Consider the following 17,307-nt stretch of genomic DNA (forward strand, 5'->3'; position numbering starts at 1 on the left):
AGGACCAGGGTCCCCTCCTTGCAGGACACGGCGCTGAGCTTCCCCCTGTGCCCCAGCGCTGCAGCAGGGGATCTGGGCTGGACACCCCTCTTCTGCCGTGCTCCCCAGATATGGCCCCGTGGCAGCGGGGAGCTCGGGAATGGCTGGGGTCATCCCTCTCCTGGGGGCTAGAGCTGGCCAGGGAGGTTTTGCAGCCCCAGGAGAGGATGGAAAATGCTCGGGGTCTGGCTGCTCCCTGAGATGCCTCCTGGCAGCCCTGCAGCTGCAGGGTGAGGAACGCTCCATGCCTTTCCCCATACTCTCTGGGGCCAGCAGCTGCAATCGTCTCAGGCTTGACCACTGGCCTCTTTCTCCCCTCCCCTCCCATCACCGAGAACGTGGGATTCCTCTTTCTGCACTTTGATCTCTCCAATTTTTAGCTCTTTCTGGCTGCCTTATAAGCACTAATCCCTCTGCAGGCATCGGGGAGAATCCACCTACGCTCCATGCAAGCAATCACTTAAGTCTTATTGTGTAAACAAATTCTCAAACACGAAATCCCTAATCCTTAATGGTTGAAGCCTCCAATACCTGTTCCCCCGTGTCCTGCCCGACAGAGGCTGGAAGAGGGGGAAAGTCACGGCCATGTTTGCTCCCATCCTCAACCTCAGCCCGGATTAAACATCCGTGCATGCTTTTAACCTTGGGTTTTTCCTTTCTTCCTGGCGGTCCACGCCAGTGAGCCACCCCTGGCCCCCTCCCCGCTCCGGTGCATTTGTTCAGCTTAGGGGATCAAACTGGGTGACATTTGGAGTTGGGATATTTAAAATGCAAATCTCCCCTTGATAGATAAGTGGAATTTGCTCCCTCTTATGAAGGGAACCTCCGGGGAGAGCTGAGTGCCACGGCCGGCCAGCTCTGAATGTAAAATCCAGCTGGAGAGGGAGGAATCACTGCCTCCTCCCCATCCCAGCACTTCTGGGCAAACACTCATGCAATAACCATCCTCATCACCATGAAGGCATTTGAATTTCTCCTAAACACAGCGGAGAGGTAAGAGCTGTGGGGCCGGCAGGGAAACCTGCAGTATTTCTGGGTTACAGACAGGGAGGGAGAAACCTCAGTGGCCGCTGGTGTAATCCCAGAATTGATGTTCTCTTCCTCTGCGCCCAGGGTGCTGCTGATGTATCATTGTCTCTCCCTCCCAGCTTGGAAATTAAAGCTTTTGCCACTTTTTTCGCTGCAGAGGAACAAATGTGTGTCTGAGAGAGAGATTTACACTTTGCTTTCCCTTTTGGAAATGGAGCGTGATCTTCCAGCAACTGCAAATGCTGGGCCTGTCCTGATGCATTGAGACGGGCTGTTGGGGGGGGGGAAGGAGCCCCCCACCTGACACCCCTCCTGGCCTGCCCGCAGCAAACCGGGTGGGTTTAGACCCCAACGAGTTTGGCTGAGGGAAGGCTGCAGTCCTGCATTGCCCCCTCCCACTCCTCTAGGTGCCCCCACCTTGTGCCCCCTGCATTGCCCACCCCTGCCTGGGGGTGCAGGCTCCAGACTGGGCTGATTCACCTCCTGGCATGGCTGTGCTTGCAACCTGCTAAACCCCGCCGAAGGGGGGAGAACTAGAGCATCTTTAGGAAAAAATGGTCGATTTGCTGCTAACCCCATCCAGGATGTGCCTGCAGACACCAGACTGCAGCTGGTTTAGGAGGTGGGGGGGCCAGGGGGGTGCATAAACTGCAGCAGGGATGGGATGGAGAGGAGCAGCCCCAGGTCAGAAAGCCCTGGGAGGGCTGGGCGGGTTTCACCAGCCCTGGAGCCACACATGGGCAGCAGCTCCTTCCCTGCCTGCAGCTGACCTGCCTGCCTGCCCCCGGCCCCCACTCACCCAGCAACAGTTTAACCAAAGGGGAAAATAATAAAGACGAAAAAGTTCAGCCGGCTCTTTGAGTTGGTCCCGGGCTCCTTCAGTGGTGTTGGAGGGCAGGCTGGGGGCTTCCCGCAAACCATGATGCACCGAGGAATATCTGGAGTCTCATAAATATATTCTGGGAATGGAGGAAAAGGGATTTGAATTTCAACTTTGATGCATAATGTGCTTTCTCTACAAAAACAGCCTTCTTGGCAGGGACAGACAACTTCCCACTAAATCTCCTGGAGGAGCGTGTTGCCGGTTGCAGAGATAAAACCTCAATGAAACACAATTAGCTTCCACTTGGATTAGCCAAACTCACCTCTCTCCTCCAACCCAGCCACCCCGGCCCGGCAGCGGGATGGGGACCACTTGGTGCCAACCCTCTGTGCCCCCAAACCCTGCCGGGATTGGGATGGCAGCTCTGCCCCGGGGGGAGGATAACCCTCTCTTCACAGTTAAGGGGAACCGACGTGTGACGAATGCACAAAAGCCAAAGCGCTGCAGGGCAGCCCCTGCCATCTCACTGAGGACAGCAGCTCATCACGGCTGGTTTGCTGCTGTTTTCCGCCGTTTAGAGGCTGCTGGGGAGCCTGGGGCAGGGTCCCCATATTGTCCCCCACGGTCCAGCCTGCTTGGGGTCGGGGCATGGCACCGCTGTCTCCTTTTCCCGCTCAGTCCCAAAGCGGGGAGAAGGGGGCAGAGGGGGCCTGCTGGTGGTGAAGGTTGCTGAGAGATTTTTTCTTTAGGCAGGAATATCTTGAATATTGATATTTTTAAGGCTTATAAGCTGGGATGTTTTCTAGGCTTGGAGTTTTTAGTCTTAAGCAACACTCATGGTGGGGATGTCTCACCCCTGTTTGGTCCAACTCCCAGAGTATCACACTGAGCCCAGACATGTGTCAGCCTTGCTTGTGCCCCGGGTGCCTTTTTGGAGCAGATTCCCACCTCCAGGCTGGGTCACAGTGCTCCGGAGCCAGGCTGGCAGGGAGAGAGCACAAAGGAGGTGGGAGAAATGCCTCGGAGCCATCCCAGGGAGGGGAGCGCTCCCCCGGCCCTGCAGCATCCGCCCCACTGGGGAGTGGCTGCCAGAGGGACCAAGAGATGCTGGCAGGGCTCTGAGGGGAAACCAGCCTGTTAATTAAGAGCTTAATTACCCAATAATGAACGGTGGACTTAGCTCAACCTTGAAGCAGGCCAAGCGAGTGAAGCGCCTTCGAGGAGGGATGGGGAAGGTGAGCTGAGGGCATGCTTTGCCTTCTGCGGTATTTGCAAATATCGGCAAGATCTATGCATGGAGAGAACAAAACCCCGCAGCCCCCTCGGTACCTCTGTCCCTGTTTTCCCCAAGGTCTCCCCCTGTGCCCTTGCTGCCATCCCCCACATCAGTCCCATCATCCTGCTCATGAGTGCTGGCACCCTTCTCCTGCCCAGGGCAAGGGGCTATGGCCCTGCTGCCGCGCTTGGGGGGTTATGGGGTGCCCAGCTCTCCTGCAGAACAGGATGGCTGCACGTCTCAGCCTGGGGAATGAGGATGAATGACCCAAACACAGCCTGCAGTCGGTGCAGCCCAGGGACATGGTGCCAGTGGGAGGACATGGGATGGGGATCATTTGTCCCTCTGGCAATATGACATAGCCTGGTGAAGGGGTGGCCTGTGGGGTGGGCATTTCTGCTGGTGGAGGAGGGAGAGGAGTTTGTGAGCTGGGAAGGGAGAAGGATTTCTTTGGCTTGTCGCGTTTTGCTGCAGAAAGGTGGTTTCAGCTCCAAGGGTAAGGGAAATGAAACAGAAAAATGCCTCCCATTAAGCAAAAGGGATGGAGAGCCCTGCATAATAGTGCTGTCTGCAGGGGCTTCTTGCTCTGTATTTGCAGCCAGCGCGGCCTCGCGCCAGTGCCCAGAGGGAGCCGTGCTATGGTGAGACATGCCATGTGCTGCTGCAGGAGACGGACTGGAGGGGCCGAGCTCCTGGCCCTGCAGCTCTGGGGTGGGGACAGCCGCATCCGTCACCCACCCCATGGATGATGGGCAGTGCCCAGGGAGAGGGCAGGAGGACGCCCTCCATGCAGATCTCCATGAGTTCCTGGGGAGGTCCCACGGAGAATTGGGATCCCCCTCACATGGGCTGAGTCAGGGGCATAAGGAGCCCCTGGAGGCAGTTCGGTCAAAGCCCGTGGTCAGCCCTGAGGGTCTCCTGACGGCTGGGAGACTGGCAGTGCCAGCGCGTCCTCTTGCCCTGCCTGCATCCGCATGGCCCCAGGGAACAGCACCCAGCAGAGACCCATCCCTGGCAGGGACCCCGAGCCCAGGCAGGGACCCTAAGCCCAGGCAGGGCATGGCTGCGGGTGTTCATCAGGGGGTGGTCTTTCCTCCCCCTTTGCTGTTAGTTTTTTTAAAAGCCCAAGTAGATGCGACGGGATGTGTGGAAAGAAGAACAACATTCACTCTGGAGCTTTCCCGAGTAATTCATCCTCCGAGAAATTAATTATCAGTGCTGGCACTGCGTTTAATCAGCATCAGTCTCTGCATGCCTGGGGTCGGAGGGCGTTGCTGCCTCTGCCTCCAGCAGCTGTAGGTTCCTGCTGGCGGGTAGCAGATCTGCTGTCACTGGAAGGGGAGCTGGAAGCAGGGAGAGAAGATCAGGCCGGGAGCGTATGGCCCCGGCAGCTGTGCAAACACCACTGGGGCGGCAGCACCCTGCCAGCCCTGCCTGAGGTGGGTGGCTGGGCTGTGACAGGGCAGCCCCGGTGCTGAGAGAGGCTCAGATGCCTGCAGGGGGGGAGTGCCAAGGGTGCCCATCAGGCTGGGAGCAGGAATATAGCCCGGGAGATGGTAGCCTGCGACCCAGCACCCCATCCTGCATCGAGGACAGCAAACCCACATGGGCAGCATGCACAAGTGTGTGTGTGTGCTTGTGCGGGTGTGTGGCACACTGGGAAGGCGGCTGTTGCAACGTGTGTTTACTGGGGGGGACACGGGGGCATCTGTTCCAGCAGAGCTGCCTCTGGCATTTGTCTCCCTGACAAATGGTGTTTGGTGGTAGAGCCTTAATGAAAGTGGTGCCGGCTGCAGGCATGGGGAGGGGAGCACCTGCCTGGAGGATGCACTTGGAGAGAAAGGAGAAGAAAAGGACAAAAGGACGCTGGACGCAGCCCTTGGCGATGGCCAGATGGCTCCCTGGCAGGACCCGCATCTTGCCACCTGGCCGGGGGCGCCCGGCTCTCCGCAGCCAGCCCTGTGTGATGGGGTCTCATGCCACTGGGACAAGGTGCGTTGCTGGTGGGGGGCAGGTTCTGGGGGTCCCCTTCAGTCCATTTTCTGGGCATGAGAAAGTGCTGGCTGGTGTGCAGGGTCAGGCTGGTGCTGAGTGGGTGTTGTGGGGCTGTGCAGCCCCCAAGCCGGAGGGCAGCAAGCTGGAGGTGGTACCTGGATGCAGCACGGGCTGCCATCGCCCCAGGCTGCGCGTCTTGGGCTGTCTGGGATGGTGCTCTCCCAGCAGGGCCGGGACATTGGGTGTCTGTGGCTGGACAGACGGACACATCTCTGTTATGCAGCACCAGCAGCTCCAGGTGCAGTGGTGCCACCCCAGTACCTGGGGGACACTGAAGCCCCGGGGCCAGCAGGACCCCAGCTAAGGGTGGACTTTTTGCAGATGGGGAGTGATGGGGGCTTTTGGGGACCTCTGGGACTGCTGCCCTGGGGGAGCCAGAGGTCCCTTGATTTGGGGACATGTTTCTGTCATACTTGTGCCCTCTAGTGGCTTTGTCCCCTCTCCAGTCCCACAGCCACCATCCTAGTGCCACGACCACACTCCTGGTCCCACGATCACGCTCCTGGTCCCATGGCCACCATCCCATGGTGGCTGGGGTCAGCCTGGCCCTGCGCCTCCAGCCCTGCCAGCCTTGGCATTCATGGGCGGTGGGGAAATGCCTGGCGAGAAGGGTTTGGGTCAGGCCAGGAGGACACCTCGGTACCGCATGATGCTGTCCCCACGGTCGTCATCTTCAGGTTGAAAGGGAATGCTTCTCCTTGGTTTCAAGATGGTTTGACATGGAAATGTAATTTTTAGATCTGAGGGGAGGCAATGGATCCCAAAACCTTTCCAGAGGCTTGAATCCCCAGCCAAAACTGTTGGGTGAGTGACCCCAAAATGCATTTTATTCCAGAAAATCAAATCTTGAGATTTCTAACACAAAGTTTCTCATTTTTTAACTGCTTGGGGCTGTTTGCTACCTTTCTGTCTCCTCTGTGTTTAATCACATGACAGCCTGAAAAAAAACCAACACCCTTTTTTCTCATTCTACTGATGTTTCTCTTTTATCTAAAAGAAATAAAAGGCTGCTTCGCCTCCAGGCCACGACAGCCACTGCTTCTCAGCTGCGGTCCTCGGGGAGGGGCCTCCTGGACACCTTGTGGCTACTCCTGCCTCCCGTGTGCATCTCCCCTTCCCTGCATCTCCTCTCTGCATGTTTTTGGACCCTACCCAGAGCTGTGGCAAGGACGGGAAAGGTGGTTTTGTGGGAGAAGTCTAGCCAGGCACTGTGGGTCCCTGGGATGGCTGGTGGAGCAGGGTGAAGATGGGGTCCTGTATATCAGGGCAGTGTGAGCTCCCATGTCCCCTGCAGGGACAGGGGGATGGGGGTGTCCCTATGCACTTGGCAGCTGTCACTGTCCGCGCTCCCACTGTTAGCAGGGGATTATTTCCTATCTGAGAAAGCAGATGTTGGTTAGGAGCTTCCTAAGCAGTTTCTCTTCTCTCCTAGAACTGCTGCTTGGAGAGAGAATTAAATTCTCTTTTGTTGTCAGTTTAGGGGACAACAAAACCAAATGTCACCTGGAGAAGTTCCTGCAGTTGCACCCCTGGGGCTGGCACCGCTGCCCCGGGACTGGGATTAGCCCATCACCAAGAAAGCCACCGTGGTTGATGGTCCCCGGGGGATCAGATAGATGATCGATGCTGGGATTAGCTTGTACGATGGCTGTGGTGACAGCAGTGATCTGGAGTGGCAGCTTCACCCTGCCTGTGCTTGCACTGTGCTAACCCATCTTCTCAGCCTCTGGGCCGGTCCATGCATTGAGCGGTGTCAGGCCTCTGCCAGCCCAGTGAGGGGCTCAGGGCAGCAGAGCTGCAGACAGCAACTGCCACAGATGTTCTGCATTTTGGATTTCTCCCCCTTCCAGCCTCGTTAGTATTGAAATTAAAAGCAAGTGTTTGTGAATTGGTAGCTGTTCTCCAAGACCCTAATTAGCAAATCTCTTCATCCCCCGGGGCTGCAATCTAATAATCAAAAAAACCCCAACACCCAAACAAGCCCCAAACCTTGTTTGATGGATCAGGAGTGCTACTGGAACAGTCGGAAGTGGCTCTTCCTGCTTAGTATGGTAATTAAACACTTCAATTGCAATTATTTTTGCATTTAGATAAGTCTCTAATTGTTATCATAGGTGGCAGGGGTTTGGGTGTGTGTTTGCCAGTTCTTCCTCCCTGAGCTGGCGTGAAGTGTGGATGCTACAGGCGATTTAAGGCCTGTTCCTGTCTCGTTGGTTTGGAGAAGATGAGTCCTCTGCATGCTTGGCTGTGGGGACTCCTTTCCTTCCTCTTTGCAAAGGTGCTGATGAGGTAACATCTTCTGCTGTGGGATGCTCACCCCAGAGGGCTTGTAGGTCCCTGTCCCCAGGCCATGTGAGGTAGGACTGGGGAGCGGACATTGCCTGCCAGGACATCACCTTGCTGTAGGTCTCTCCTTGCCCACTGATGCTTTGGTGGGGCTCAGCACTGCCTGGGCTGGGTGCTGTGAGGCACTTCCTTCCTCCTTGCAAAGGAAGGTGCTGATGAGGTAACATCTTCTGCTGTGGGATGCTCACCCCAGAGGGCTTGTAGGTCCCTGTCCCCAGGCCATGTGAGGTAGGACTGGGGAGCGGACATTGCCTGCCAGGACATCACCTTGCTGTAGGTCTCTCCTTGCCCACTGATGCTTTGGTGGGGCTCAGCACTGCCTGGGCTGGGTGCTGTGAGGCACTGGATCTGCAGCCCACCTCCCCCAGCCCTCTGTGCTCTCTGGAAGCCATTTGTTCTTTGCAATCACTGATTACTAGTAGAAGGGCCAAATCCACAGAGGTGCAAGTGGTAGGTGCTGAAACTAAATGCTGTGGTTGCTCTGGGGGTGGCAGGAGGATTGGGGAGCTGAGCGGGGTCTAGTGTGCCGGGTTGGAGGGGAGCCCTGCCTGTGCCGCGGGTGTTTTGGGGCACCCAGCCCAGTGTGTTTGTGGGTGAAGCCCTGTGGCATGACTGGGAGTGAGGGGGCCAGGCGGGCAGGTCTGTCCCTGGCAGCAAGCAGGGGTAGCTCCGAGCCTGCGCTGCTGCTATGCCGGCCCCTGCTCCTTGGGGCGTGGTGGGGATGTGGGGCATGGTGGGTGCCTGGGGTGTGGGCACAGCGCCCGGCAGAGCGGCAGCACTGCTCCAGGTGGTGTGAGTCCAGGCGTCCCCTGGTCGCCTGGGTCCTGACACTCACCGAGTGGGTGTCAGGCACCCCAGCCTGGCATTGTGCAGGGAGCCCCTTCCAGGTGTGCCCGCCTGCTGGGAGACCCCCGAAGCTCAGGGCAGGAGTATCCTGGAGTAGCTGGAGGGGCACCTGAGACTGAGCTCTGCCCTTGCCCGTTCCCCCTCCCAGGGCAGAGCTCCGGCATACATGACACCAGCTGGCCTGGGGGCTCAGCACCCTCCCTTTGTGGGGGGGATCCTTCAAACAGGGGTCTGCCTGACCCCCGCTGTGCTCTGGGGATGCTGTGGGGTGCAGAACGAGCACACTGTGCCCAGGGATGATGTGGGTCAGGCTTATTCCAGGAGGAAAACTCTTGCCCCACAGCACAGCAAGGGAGCCTTGTTCGTTCCTGTCCTACCTGGTCCTCGCTGCCTGCTGCCCCCTTCTTCCCACTAGATCAGGGACCAGGCAGGGATCGTCTAGCTGGTCCCACAGAGCAAGGTGCTCTCTGGGGGGGTGCCAGCCTTGCCCAGGGCGGCTGCAACCTGTGTCCTGGGGGCTTGTGCTGTGTGTCCAGGCTCTGCCCCAGCAAAGGGATGGGGATGGGACAGCAGCGTATAGGGGGACAGTGAGGCTCTTCCGAGGACAGAGCACGCCCAAATAAATCAATCGACTCATTTTCCCTCTGTGTTGAATAGATTTTTACACCATTGATGACTTCTGCACAGGCTCAGTGCAGAAACATCCTGTTTCAGCAGTCTTGGTTTTGAGCTGCCGGGGAGGGCAGAGCCTGGGGACAAACCTCGGCTGCTTAGTGTCTCCCCATAGCCCAGCAGGCTCCAGAGCCTCTCTTCTTGCAGTGGGGCTGGGACAGGGGGTGTGAAGCAGACACAGAGAGCAGGGACAGCCCTGATGATGCCAAAACCTCCCCAGCGTGGGAGGCAGGCTTGCCCTGGCATGGATGCTGCAGGACTGGGCATCCTGTGCACAGACATCTGACACTGGTGGGCTGCCAACATCTGCTGTGCCTAGCCCTCCTGCGCCTGCCCCTCTGCCAGGACCCCTGCCCCCTCTGAGGGGTGGATATGGCCCTTGGACAGGGCACCAGGGAGGGTAGTGCCTGTGCTCCCCTTCTCCATTCTAGGCTGGTCTGTCTGGCACCAAGACCTTGACCGCAGCCCCTCTTCCCCCCACCCTGTGCCCTCTCAACCTGACCCACTGCCCTGGGCCTGGGGAGGGCACCCCCATCCCAGCCCTGCTGGGAGCACATGCTGGCTCCTGACCCAGCTCCTCAGGCACCACTGCCTGCTGGTGGGGGGCTCGACGCTGGAGGTGTCACGGCCCCAACGAGGCAGGGGAGAGGCTCTTCTGCAGCTCCTCAAGGGCTCTTCAAACACACCACCCTCCTGGGAAGAAACTTGGGCAGGCAAATGCCTCTCCAGCAGTGTCTGGGGATGGAGCAAATGCTACGTGCCAGAGCAGGGATCCTGCAGGGGAACAGAGAGGGGTTTCAATGGCTTTGCAGGGTGCAGGTGTGTCCCTTTCTCCCCAGCATAAGGGATGCTGTATTAAGCAGCCACTGTGCCTGGGAGGGACCATGGTGTGATGCTGTGAGGATGCTCTCAGCCGAGCGCGGCTATATGCTGAGTGCTGACATTTGGGCAGAGCTGAGCAGGCTCACGTCACCCCACGACCCATCATCTGACATCCCTCTGAGTAACATCACTTTGCTTTGTGGCTTTCTCTGCCTTCTCTTTCCATCTGCTTAGGCCAGCCAGCAGCGGCAGGGTTGTTGCCTCTGCAAATAGCTCGATAAAAGTAGGTGTCCTGGGATCAGCAGTGCTCTGCTCCTGGGTGCTCCTTCTCCCATGGCCCCTCTCCCTGCTGCTGCAAGTGGGTCGGGGACTTTTTTGGATGGGTGCCCTGTGTGAGGTGATGTTTCCTATCCCCACTCCCATGGTGTAGAGAGGAAATCTGTGGCCACACCAGAACCTCAGATCTCCTGCAAACCTCTCCCCTAGACTGACTTTGCTTCATTCTGCTGATTAGATTAGCAATCTTTCAGGGTATGGTTGGTATTCTGCCTTTACCTCATGGAAACTAAATGCATTTCAGAAGATATGTGCAGCACAGAGAGGGAAAGCATGAAGCAGAATAGCTGGAATTGGTGTCCCCTCCGCCCCTGCTGTCGGGCAATGACAGCAGCAGAGATGACTCTGCCTTGTGCCTGCACTGCCAGGGGGTGAGCACCGTGTCTGCCCCGGGGAGGTTCACCGAGCTGTTGTGCCCTCCAGGTTCAGGGTTTCATGCTGCTGCCTCCCGTGGGGCAGCGCTGGGGCCGTGGTGATGCCATTCCGGGGAGCAGCCTCTGCACTGCAACCTCCCTGCTGAGTGATACTTGTGCCTTGGTACGTCGCACTGAGGGACTTGCAGCCCAGTAGAGCCTGTCGGGGTCATGGGGACCTTGCTGCCCTGCCCTGCCACCTTGCTCTCCAAGCCTCTGGTTCCCCTTCTGCTGATGGGCAATGGCATTTCCAGGGTGATTCATGGGGAGTCCCTCCGAGAGGTGCAGGCTGATGCTGTGCCCCAGGGTGGTTGGGCCCTGTGTTCTCCTGCAGCAGCCCCAACTCCCTCCCAGCTGCACGTGCAGGCAGGCAGCACCAGCTCTTGCCATCACCATGACCTTGGCTAAGGTTAGCAGTGCTCAGCGTGCAGCGGGGACAAGTGTACCTAGCGTCCAGCATGTGGGTGACTGTATTTTCCCAGCCATGGGCACAGTCAATACGGGAGAGCCACCTTGCTCCAAGCCTCTGGTTCCCCTTCTGCTGATGGGCAATGGCATTTCCAGGGTGATTCATGGGGAGTCCCTCCGAGAGGTGCAGGCTGATGCTGTGCCCCAGGGTGGTTGGGCCCTGTGTTCTCCCGCAGCAGCCCCAACTCCCTCCCAGCTGCACGTGCAGGCAGGCAGCACCAGCTCTTGCCATCACCATGACCTTGGCTAAGGTTAGCAGTGCTCAGCGTGCAGCGGGGACAAGTGTACCTAGCGTCCAGCATGTGGGTGACTGTATTTTCCCAGCCATGGGCACAGTCAATACGGGAGAGCCCAGGTTATCAGCATGCGGTGTTGGAGGGAGACCATGTGGAGCTCAGGGTGACCTTGCCTGGCTCTTCCCAAGAAGGGCTGCATGAAGTGGCTCTCTGGAGCTGAGAGGCAACCCCATGCATGGCAGCCACGTCCTCCAGCCCAGCACCGCTGGGAGAGAGTGGCAATGCCCGGTGCAGCATCAGCCCCTCACCCTGGGAGCCCTGCCAGCATCCCTGCGAAAGCTGCTGGCAATTTATGTGGAGCTGATGTAGTCTTGCATGAAAATAAAGTGTGCTGGAAATCCACCATCTGAACGCAGCTGCCTCTGCAGTGCGTGGAGGGACAGGCAGGATGCAGGCATCTTTCTGGGCATTGCACAGTGGTTGTGTAAGCCCACACCTCCAGGGCGGCCGGGGGCGGTGCACAACTCTGTGTACCTCCCCTGGGCTTGGGGCTGGGTTTGGAGAGCAAATAGTGCTGGAGAGAGGAGTGGGGATGCACCTCTGATGGTATCACCCTCTGCACCAAGTACCATTGGGATGGGATGGCTGGACCATGGAAAATGCAGCGGGTGCCACAGCAGGGAGAGCTGCCCCTCCCCTTGTTTGCACCTAGCGACCCCAGCCCCATACTCACCCTGCAGCCCTCGCCTCTGCCATTGAGTTTCTTCCTGAGGAAAATTGAGTGTTGTCCTTTCAACCCCACAGGATTTTGGAAGAGGGCAGCCAGGAGTTGAAGACTGGGAGATGTGGGTCCTAGGGCAGTGGGCTGGCTGAGACTCACGGGAAAGCTCTGGCACTGGAAAGGGTTAAATTGCACATGAAGACAAAAAGAAAAATGAAAAAAAGAAGAAATCAGTTGGTCAGTGCCAGCCTGGTCGAGCCCGGCTTTGGTCTGTGGGGCACTAGGTACTGCCTGCCTGGTATCTGCCCTCCGAGGCCGGCAGTTCGGGCAGGCACATTGTGACTGGGACAGTGATCCTTTCCTATGGGAACTGGCTTCTCTCTGCCCATATATTGTGGCCACGGTCCTGCCCCAAGCTGCCCTGAGCACAGCTGACGAGTGCAAGAGGGTGATCCAGAGCCACTCACTCAGCTCCAGCATTTTCTGCTTGATAACCTCCCCGTTAGTGCTGAATGCTCCTTCTCTCAGGCTTTTAACCTCTCTGGACCTCAGGGACTGGTCTTGCAACCTGCAGCCATGCCCAGTGCTCGGCATGCTCCTCTTCAGAGTCCTGTCCCATTGCAGTGAAGCAGGTTCCCGAGGTCCATTGGGTGTTGTGTGTACAACTAGTGCTTTCCTTTACTGGTTTTGTGTGAAGTGAATTGCCTTGCCTCTTTGGTGCCTGATGGGGAGACAGAAGCAGCTGTCTTCCCTTGCATCCCTGCTTGGCCCTGCACTCTCCACCTACCTGGTCCTCACCCATGGAATGCCTCCAGCCCTTTAATGGCTGTGATACTCCCGTGGCCTTTTGATTTCCAAAGCAGCGATGACTCTGACTCCCTGTCCCTGCTCCTGACAGCCCTGAGACTGGCTGTGGTTCTCCAGTATTCCCGCTATTGTTTGCTGGTTCTTTTCTCTATGCCTCATAACAGGAAAGAACATTGTTATTAAGGGCAACGCTTCAAAATGCTGCTGGTTGCGCTTTCCCCTGAATGACCCCGTGGAGCTGCTCCGAGCTGAGCTCTTCTGAGCTCTGGTCCTTCTTATTTGGGGGGTTATGAATTTGTGGAGTGATTCCTGTTGGTCTTTTTCTGTTAACGTGGCCGGGGCAGACGACTGGGAAGACTACGCAGAAGGGAAGGGGGGAGAGGAACCAGCTCGGTTCGTGCTTGGGGTGAAACTGGCTGCCAGGCTTTTGGTGTACAGGGAAATCCTGTGCTCACCTGTCTTGTGTGGTATTAGTTGATCCAGATCATCTGCCAACAGCAGATGTTTATATATCTGACTATGGAAAAAGGGGTTGGAAGGGGCCCCACACGATCCTTGGTGCATCATTTCTGTGCAAGTGAGCAGGCTAAGAGAAGTAGAGAAAGTAAAAGCAATAACTGATCATTTGGTGCTTGAGCAACCCTTATCTGATTGTGAGCAGAAACCACAGCAGTGGTGCTGTGTAGGATGGGAAAGAGATCTCTGAATTTAGAAAGGTCAAGAAACATCCCTGTGCTTGAATCTTCCTCTCTCACTTCCCTGCGGTTCCTGTGTCTCATGTGTATCTGCACTGTTGAGGCACCAGCTGCTGCTCACCTTCTTCCCTCCAGCCTCCTGCACCCTTGGGAGCAAATCCAGCTGGGACACTCATTGGGGTTGACTTTAGTGGTGGGGGAACTTCACCCCGCAGAGCTGAGGACAGTCTGGAGCCACAGGCCGGGTCCCTGTTCTGGGACTTTTGCCAAGCCCTCCTGGCACCGGGCACCTGCACGCTGAGAGTTTGGGGATGGAGGTCCCCTGGCTGCCACTGACCCCAGCGCGGGCTTTGGATGCAACTCCTGTAGCAGGATCAGGCCCTCCGGGGAAACAGGGGAAGGACCTTTACTACCTGGGAAAGCTGGGAGGGGAAAAGCCAGGAGGAGGAAGGCTCCAGTGACCCTGACCTCTGCCTGGGGGACAGAAACCCATTTTTCTTCCCCTTTCATTTCTCTCCACCTCCTTATTCTCCCTTTGTGGTAAGACAGCACTTTGAGAAGTTGTTGACGTTTTTCTTCTCTTCCCCCTCTCAGTTGTGTAGGGAAGTCCCACTGGCCCGTTCCCCTTGGCCAGCTCTTCCTGGCCGGCTGCAGAGCCCCAGTGCATGAGCTCCCAGTTTGCCCAGAAGCTGCACTTTTGTGTGAGTAAACAGCACAGCTCGCTCTTTGTCTCCATATGTTTGCAGAAGCATGTCTACCATGCCAGGCCCATGCTCTCTATGTGTTTTTATATACACCTGCAACTACATTTACTAAACGCTATACCTTTGCACTCTATTAGTTCCTCTGAAGCTGAAAAGGCAGCCCCAGGAGCTGCGGTCTTGTATTTGTATTCATCCATCCCTCTGTGTCTCCCAGGGCAGACTCCCCTGCTCCAAGCTGCCCCTCTGCCTTGGGTGAAGTCACGTCTGAGCCCCCATGATGCCAGCTGAGCCTTTTGGATGGCTCTGCCCTTTGGTTCACCTCCCTATGTTCTCCTTTCGGTGGCTTGAGACCATGTTTCTGGGACAGGATCAAGGGCACGTGCCACAGGAGAGCACGAGTGCGGCTTCTTTGCTGGCACACTGGGAACAGGGAGTCAAAGGACTCCTTATCTATGGATGGAAAGTTTCTGGGCTGCTTATCAGGCACTGCCTAGAAGTTAGATTAAAGCCTCGGGAGCAGCAGTTTGCACCGCGGCAGACAGCATGCTTCTCCATTCTCCTTATGCTCAGGTGAGTGAATGCCTCTGAGCAAGGCGGTGTGTGGGTGGCCCAGCCCTGCGGGGACGTGGGTGCCCAGGGAGCGGACTGGTGCCACAGCCCTGCACAGAGCTCATCCACCTTGCACCCATCCTGCTCCCTTGCTCCCTCGCTGCACCCGCACCCCTCCGAGGGGCCTGACCCTTGTGACATGCTTGGGGTGACACTGAGGGAATTTTTGGCTCTAACTTACATGGGTAGTTGTATTTCTAAAAACATTTGCCAAACTAATTTTGGCTATTCTTGCTCCTTTCCAGAGATGGGAATGGAACTTGCTGTTGGCTGAATTCACTGCTGATGCAAACTGACAGCCGAAATGCTGAGGGTGCGTGGCTTGGCCAGGAAGGGAAACAGCTGAGCTGCTTTGCAGGGAGCTGAGGACCAAGGTCTTGCAGCCTGACCACGGGTGCCCTGACTCTGTGCCCCAGGGCTAACACCCTGTTGCCTGCCCTGTGAAGGGCAGTCACCTTTCCTGAGCCCCCACATCTTTGCTGTGTGCCCAGGCTTTGCTGGCTGCCTGCTACCTGAGAGTGGGACACGGCCGTTTTTTGGGAGCAGCTGCAGCTAATGGCTGCACCCCATTTTGTACAGCAAATTCTCTTGGCAAAACTGTCCCCGTTACCCAGCAAAGCCAGGGACATTTTGTGCTCCCTGTGAACGGGTGACGATTGCAGGGGTGGCCAGTCACATGTGAAGCCGGAGTAGCTGGCCCTGTGCTGCCAGCATGGAGCAACATGAGCTGGGTCCCTGCTGGTGGTGATAATTTCTGAGTGGCTACAAAGAGCAAGAGTTGCCTGGGCAAGGATCTCCTGCTGGGGCATCAGCTCATTGCTTGAAAGTTTATGGACAATGTGGGGTCCCCACATCTGCCTTCCTCTCTGGGGACGGACCTACCATCAGAGTCCCACATGTAAGAAGGCTCTTACCTCTTGAGGGCTCCATCGGTCAGCAAGATCCCCTTCCCGTTCCTCATCTCCAGTTTCAGGGGTTTACCCTCCTGCCTGCCCTGGCCCTGCCTGCAGCTCCTGCCCCTGGACTGGGCCTTCTGGAGGTGAGGCAGGTGGGAGCTCTTGGGGCCCCCAGTCCTCCAGCAGTGCAGTAAGTGCTGGTACGCCACCCGGAAATCCCTGTTGAGCGTCCCGTAGAGGATGGGGTTCAGGGCTGAGTTGGTGTAGCCCAGCCAGAGGACAATGGACATGGGTGTGCCTTTCACGCTGCTGTCCCCCCACATCCCCCGGTACATGAACACTGTGAAATAGGGGAACCAGCACACAATGAACGCTCCCAACACCACCGCCAGTGTCACGGTGGCTTTGTGCTCTTTCACCATGGGCGGCATGGGGGTGTTGCTGCTGCAGCACCACGTGTGGTTTATCCTCTTGGCTTGCTCCCTTGCTATCTTGAATATCCGGTAGTAGGTGATGCACATGATGATCAAAGGGATGTAGAAGGTGAGCAAGGCATCCACTAGGCCATACACAGGGTTCACTTTCAGCGTGCACTCCTTGTTGCAGATGGGGACTGTGTTTTGGACTGCTGTCCCGTTGGTGTTCCAGCCCAGGTGGATGGGTAGGAAGGAGACCATCAGTGAAACGGTCCAAATAACAACCAAACCCACAGCCACCCGGGAGGGAGTGACCAGCTGGCTGTAGTGGAGTGGGGTGATGACGGCAAAGTAGCGGTCCAGGCTGATCATGAAGAGGTTGAGGATGGAAGCTGTGCACAGCATGACGTCCAGGCTGGTGTAGATGTTGCACAAAGTGCTGCCAAAGGGCCACTCTTTGGCGAGTTCATAGAAGGCGGAGAATGGCAGCACCAGGAGGCCCAGCAGCAGGTCGGTGATGGCCAAGGAGACGATGATGCAGTTCGTCAAGCTGCGGAGCCGGCGGTCAAGGGTGACGGCCAGGCAGACGATGATGTTACCACAGAGAGTGATCACGATGAGGATGGCGAGACAGGACCCGACCAGCAGCTGCAGGGGGAAGTCCATCCTTTTTTGAGAGCTTGTATGGTTGTAACACGGATCCATAGTGCAGTTGCATGGATGGAGCAGTCCTGCTCTCACCGGCTCCAAAGCTACTTGGAGTGAACTTCTACCAGGCAGCCCTAGTGCCTTTCCAAAGCAACTTTGGACCTGCAGTGACCTTGGAGAACACTGCAGAGTCACTTCGCGTGTTCAGTCTTGTATGCTAGGAATAACATGGTCTAGGGAAAGATGTGGCCCTGTGACTCGCTTGTGCCCATTGGCCCCATCTGGGAGCTCAGTGCTGGAGCCAATCCCCCACGGCAGCTGCTGGTGGGTCTCTACTGCTCCCTTTTCCTCTCCTACCTTCTCCTTTCCTCTGAGTGACCATGGGGTCAGGTCCTGTGGGGTCTCACGTGCTCTGCGTGTTTGGTTGGTGACAGCAGTCAGCAGTGCTCC

General features: G+C 57.1%; 1 protein-coding gene across 1 annotated transcript; it reads right to left on the bottom strand.

Annotated features, from left to right (window-relative positions):
* Nucleotides 1-15,807: 15,807 nt before the first annotated feature.
* On the bottom strand, nucleotides 15,808-16,944 carry HRH2 (histamine receptor H2). Its single transcript, XM_009286032.2, has one exon. It carries the CDS (start codon nucleotides 16,912-16,914, stop codon nucleotides 15,808-15,810), a length of 1,107 nt encoding a protein of 368 aa, XP_009284307.1. The 5' UTR covers nucleotides 16,915-16,944.
* Nucleotides 16,945-17,307: the final 363 nt, after the last annotated feature.

Source organism: Aptenodytes forsteri, unplaced genomic scaffold (genome assembly GCF_000699145.1).
Source record: "Aptenodytes forsteri isolate BGI_AS27 unplaced genomic scaffold, ASM69914v1 Scaffold54, whole genome shotgun sequence".
In the NCBI taxonomy this organism is placed as follows: domain Eukaryota; kingdom Metazoa; phylum Chordata; class Aves; order Sphenisciformes; family Spheniscidae; genus Aptenodytes; species Aptenodytes forsteri.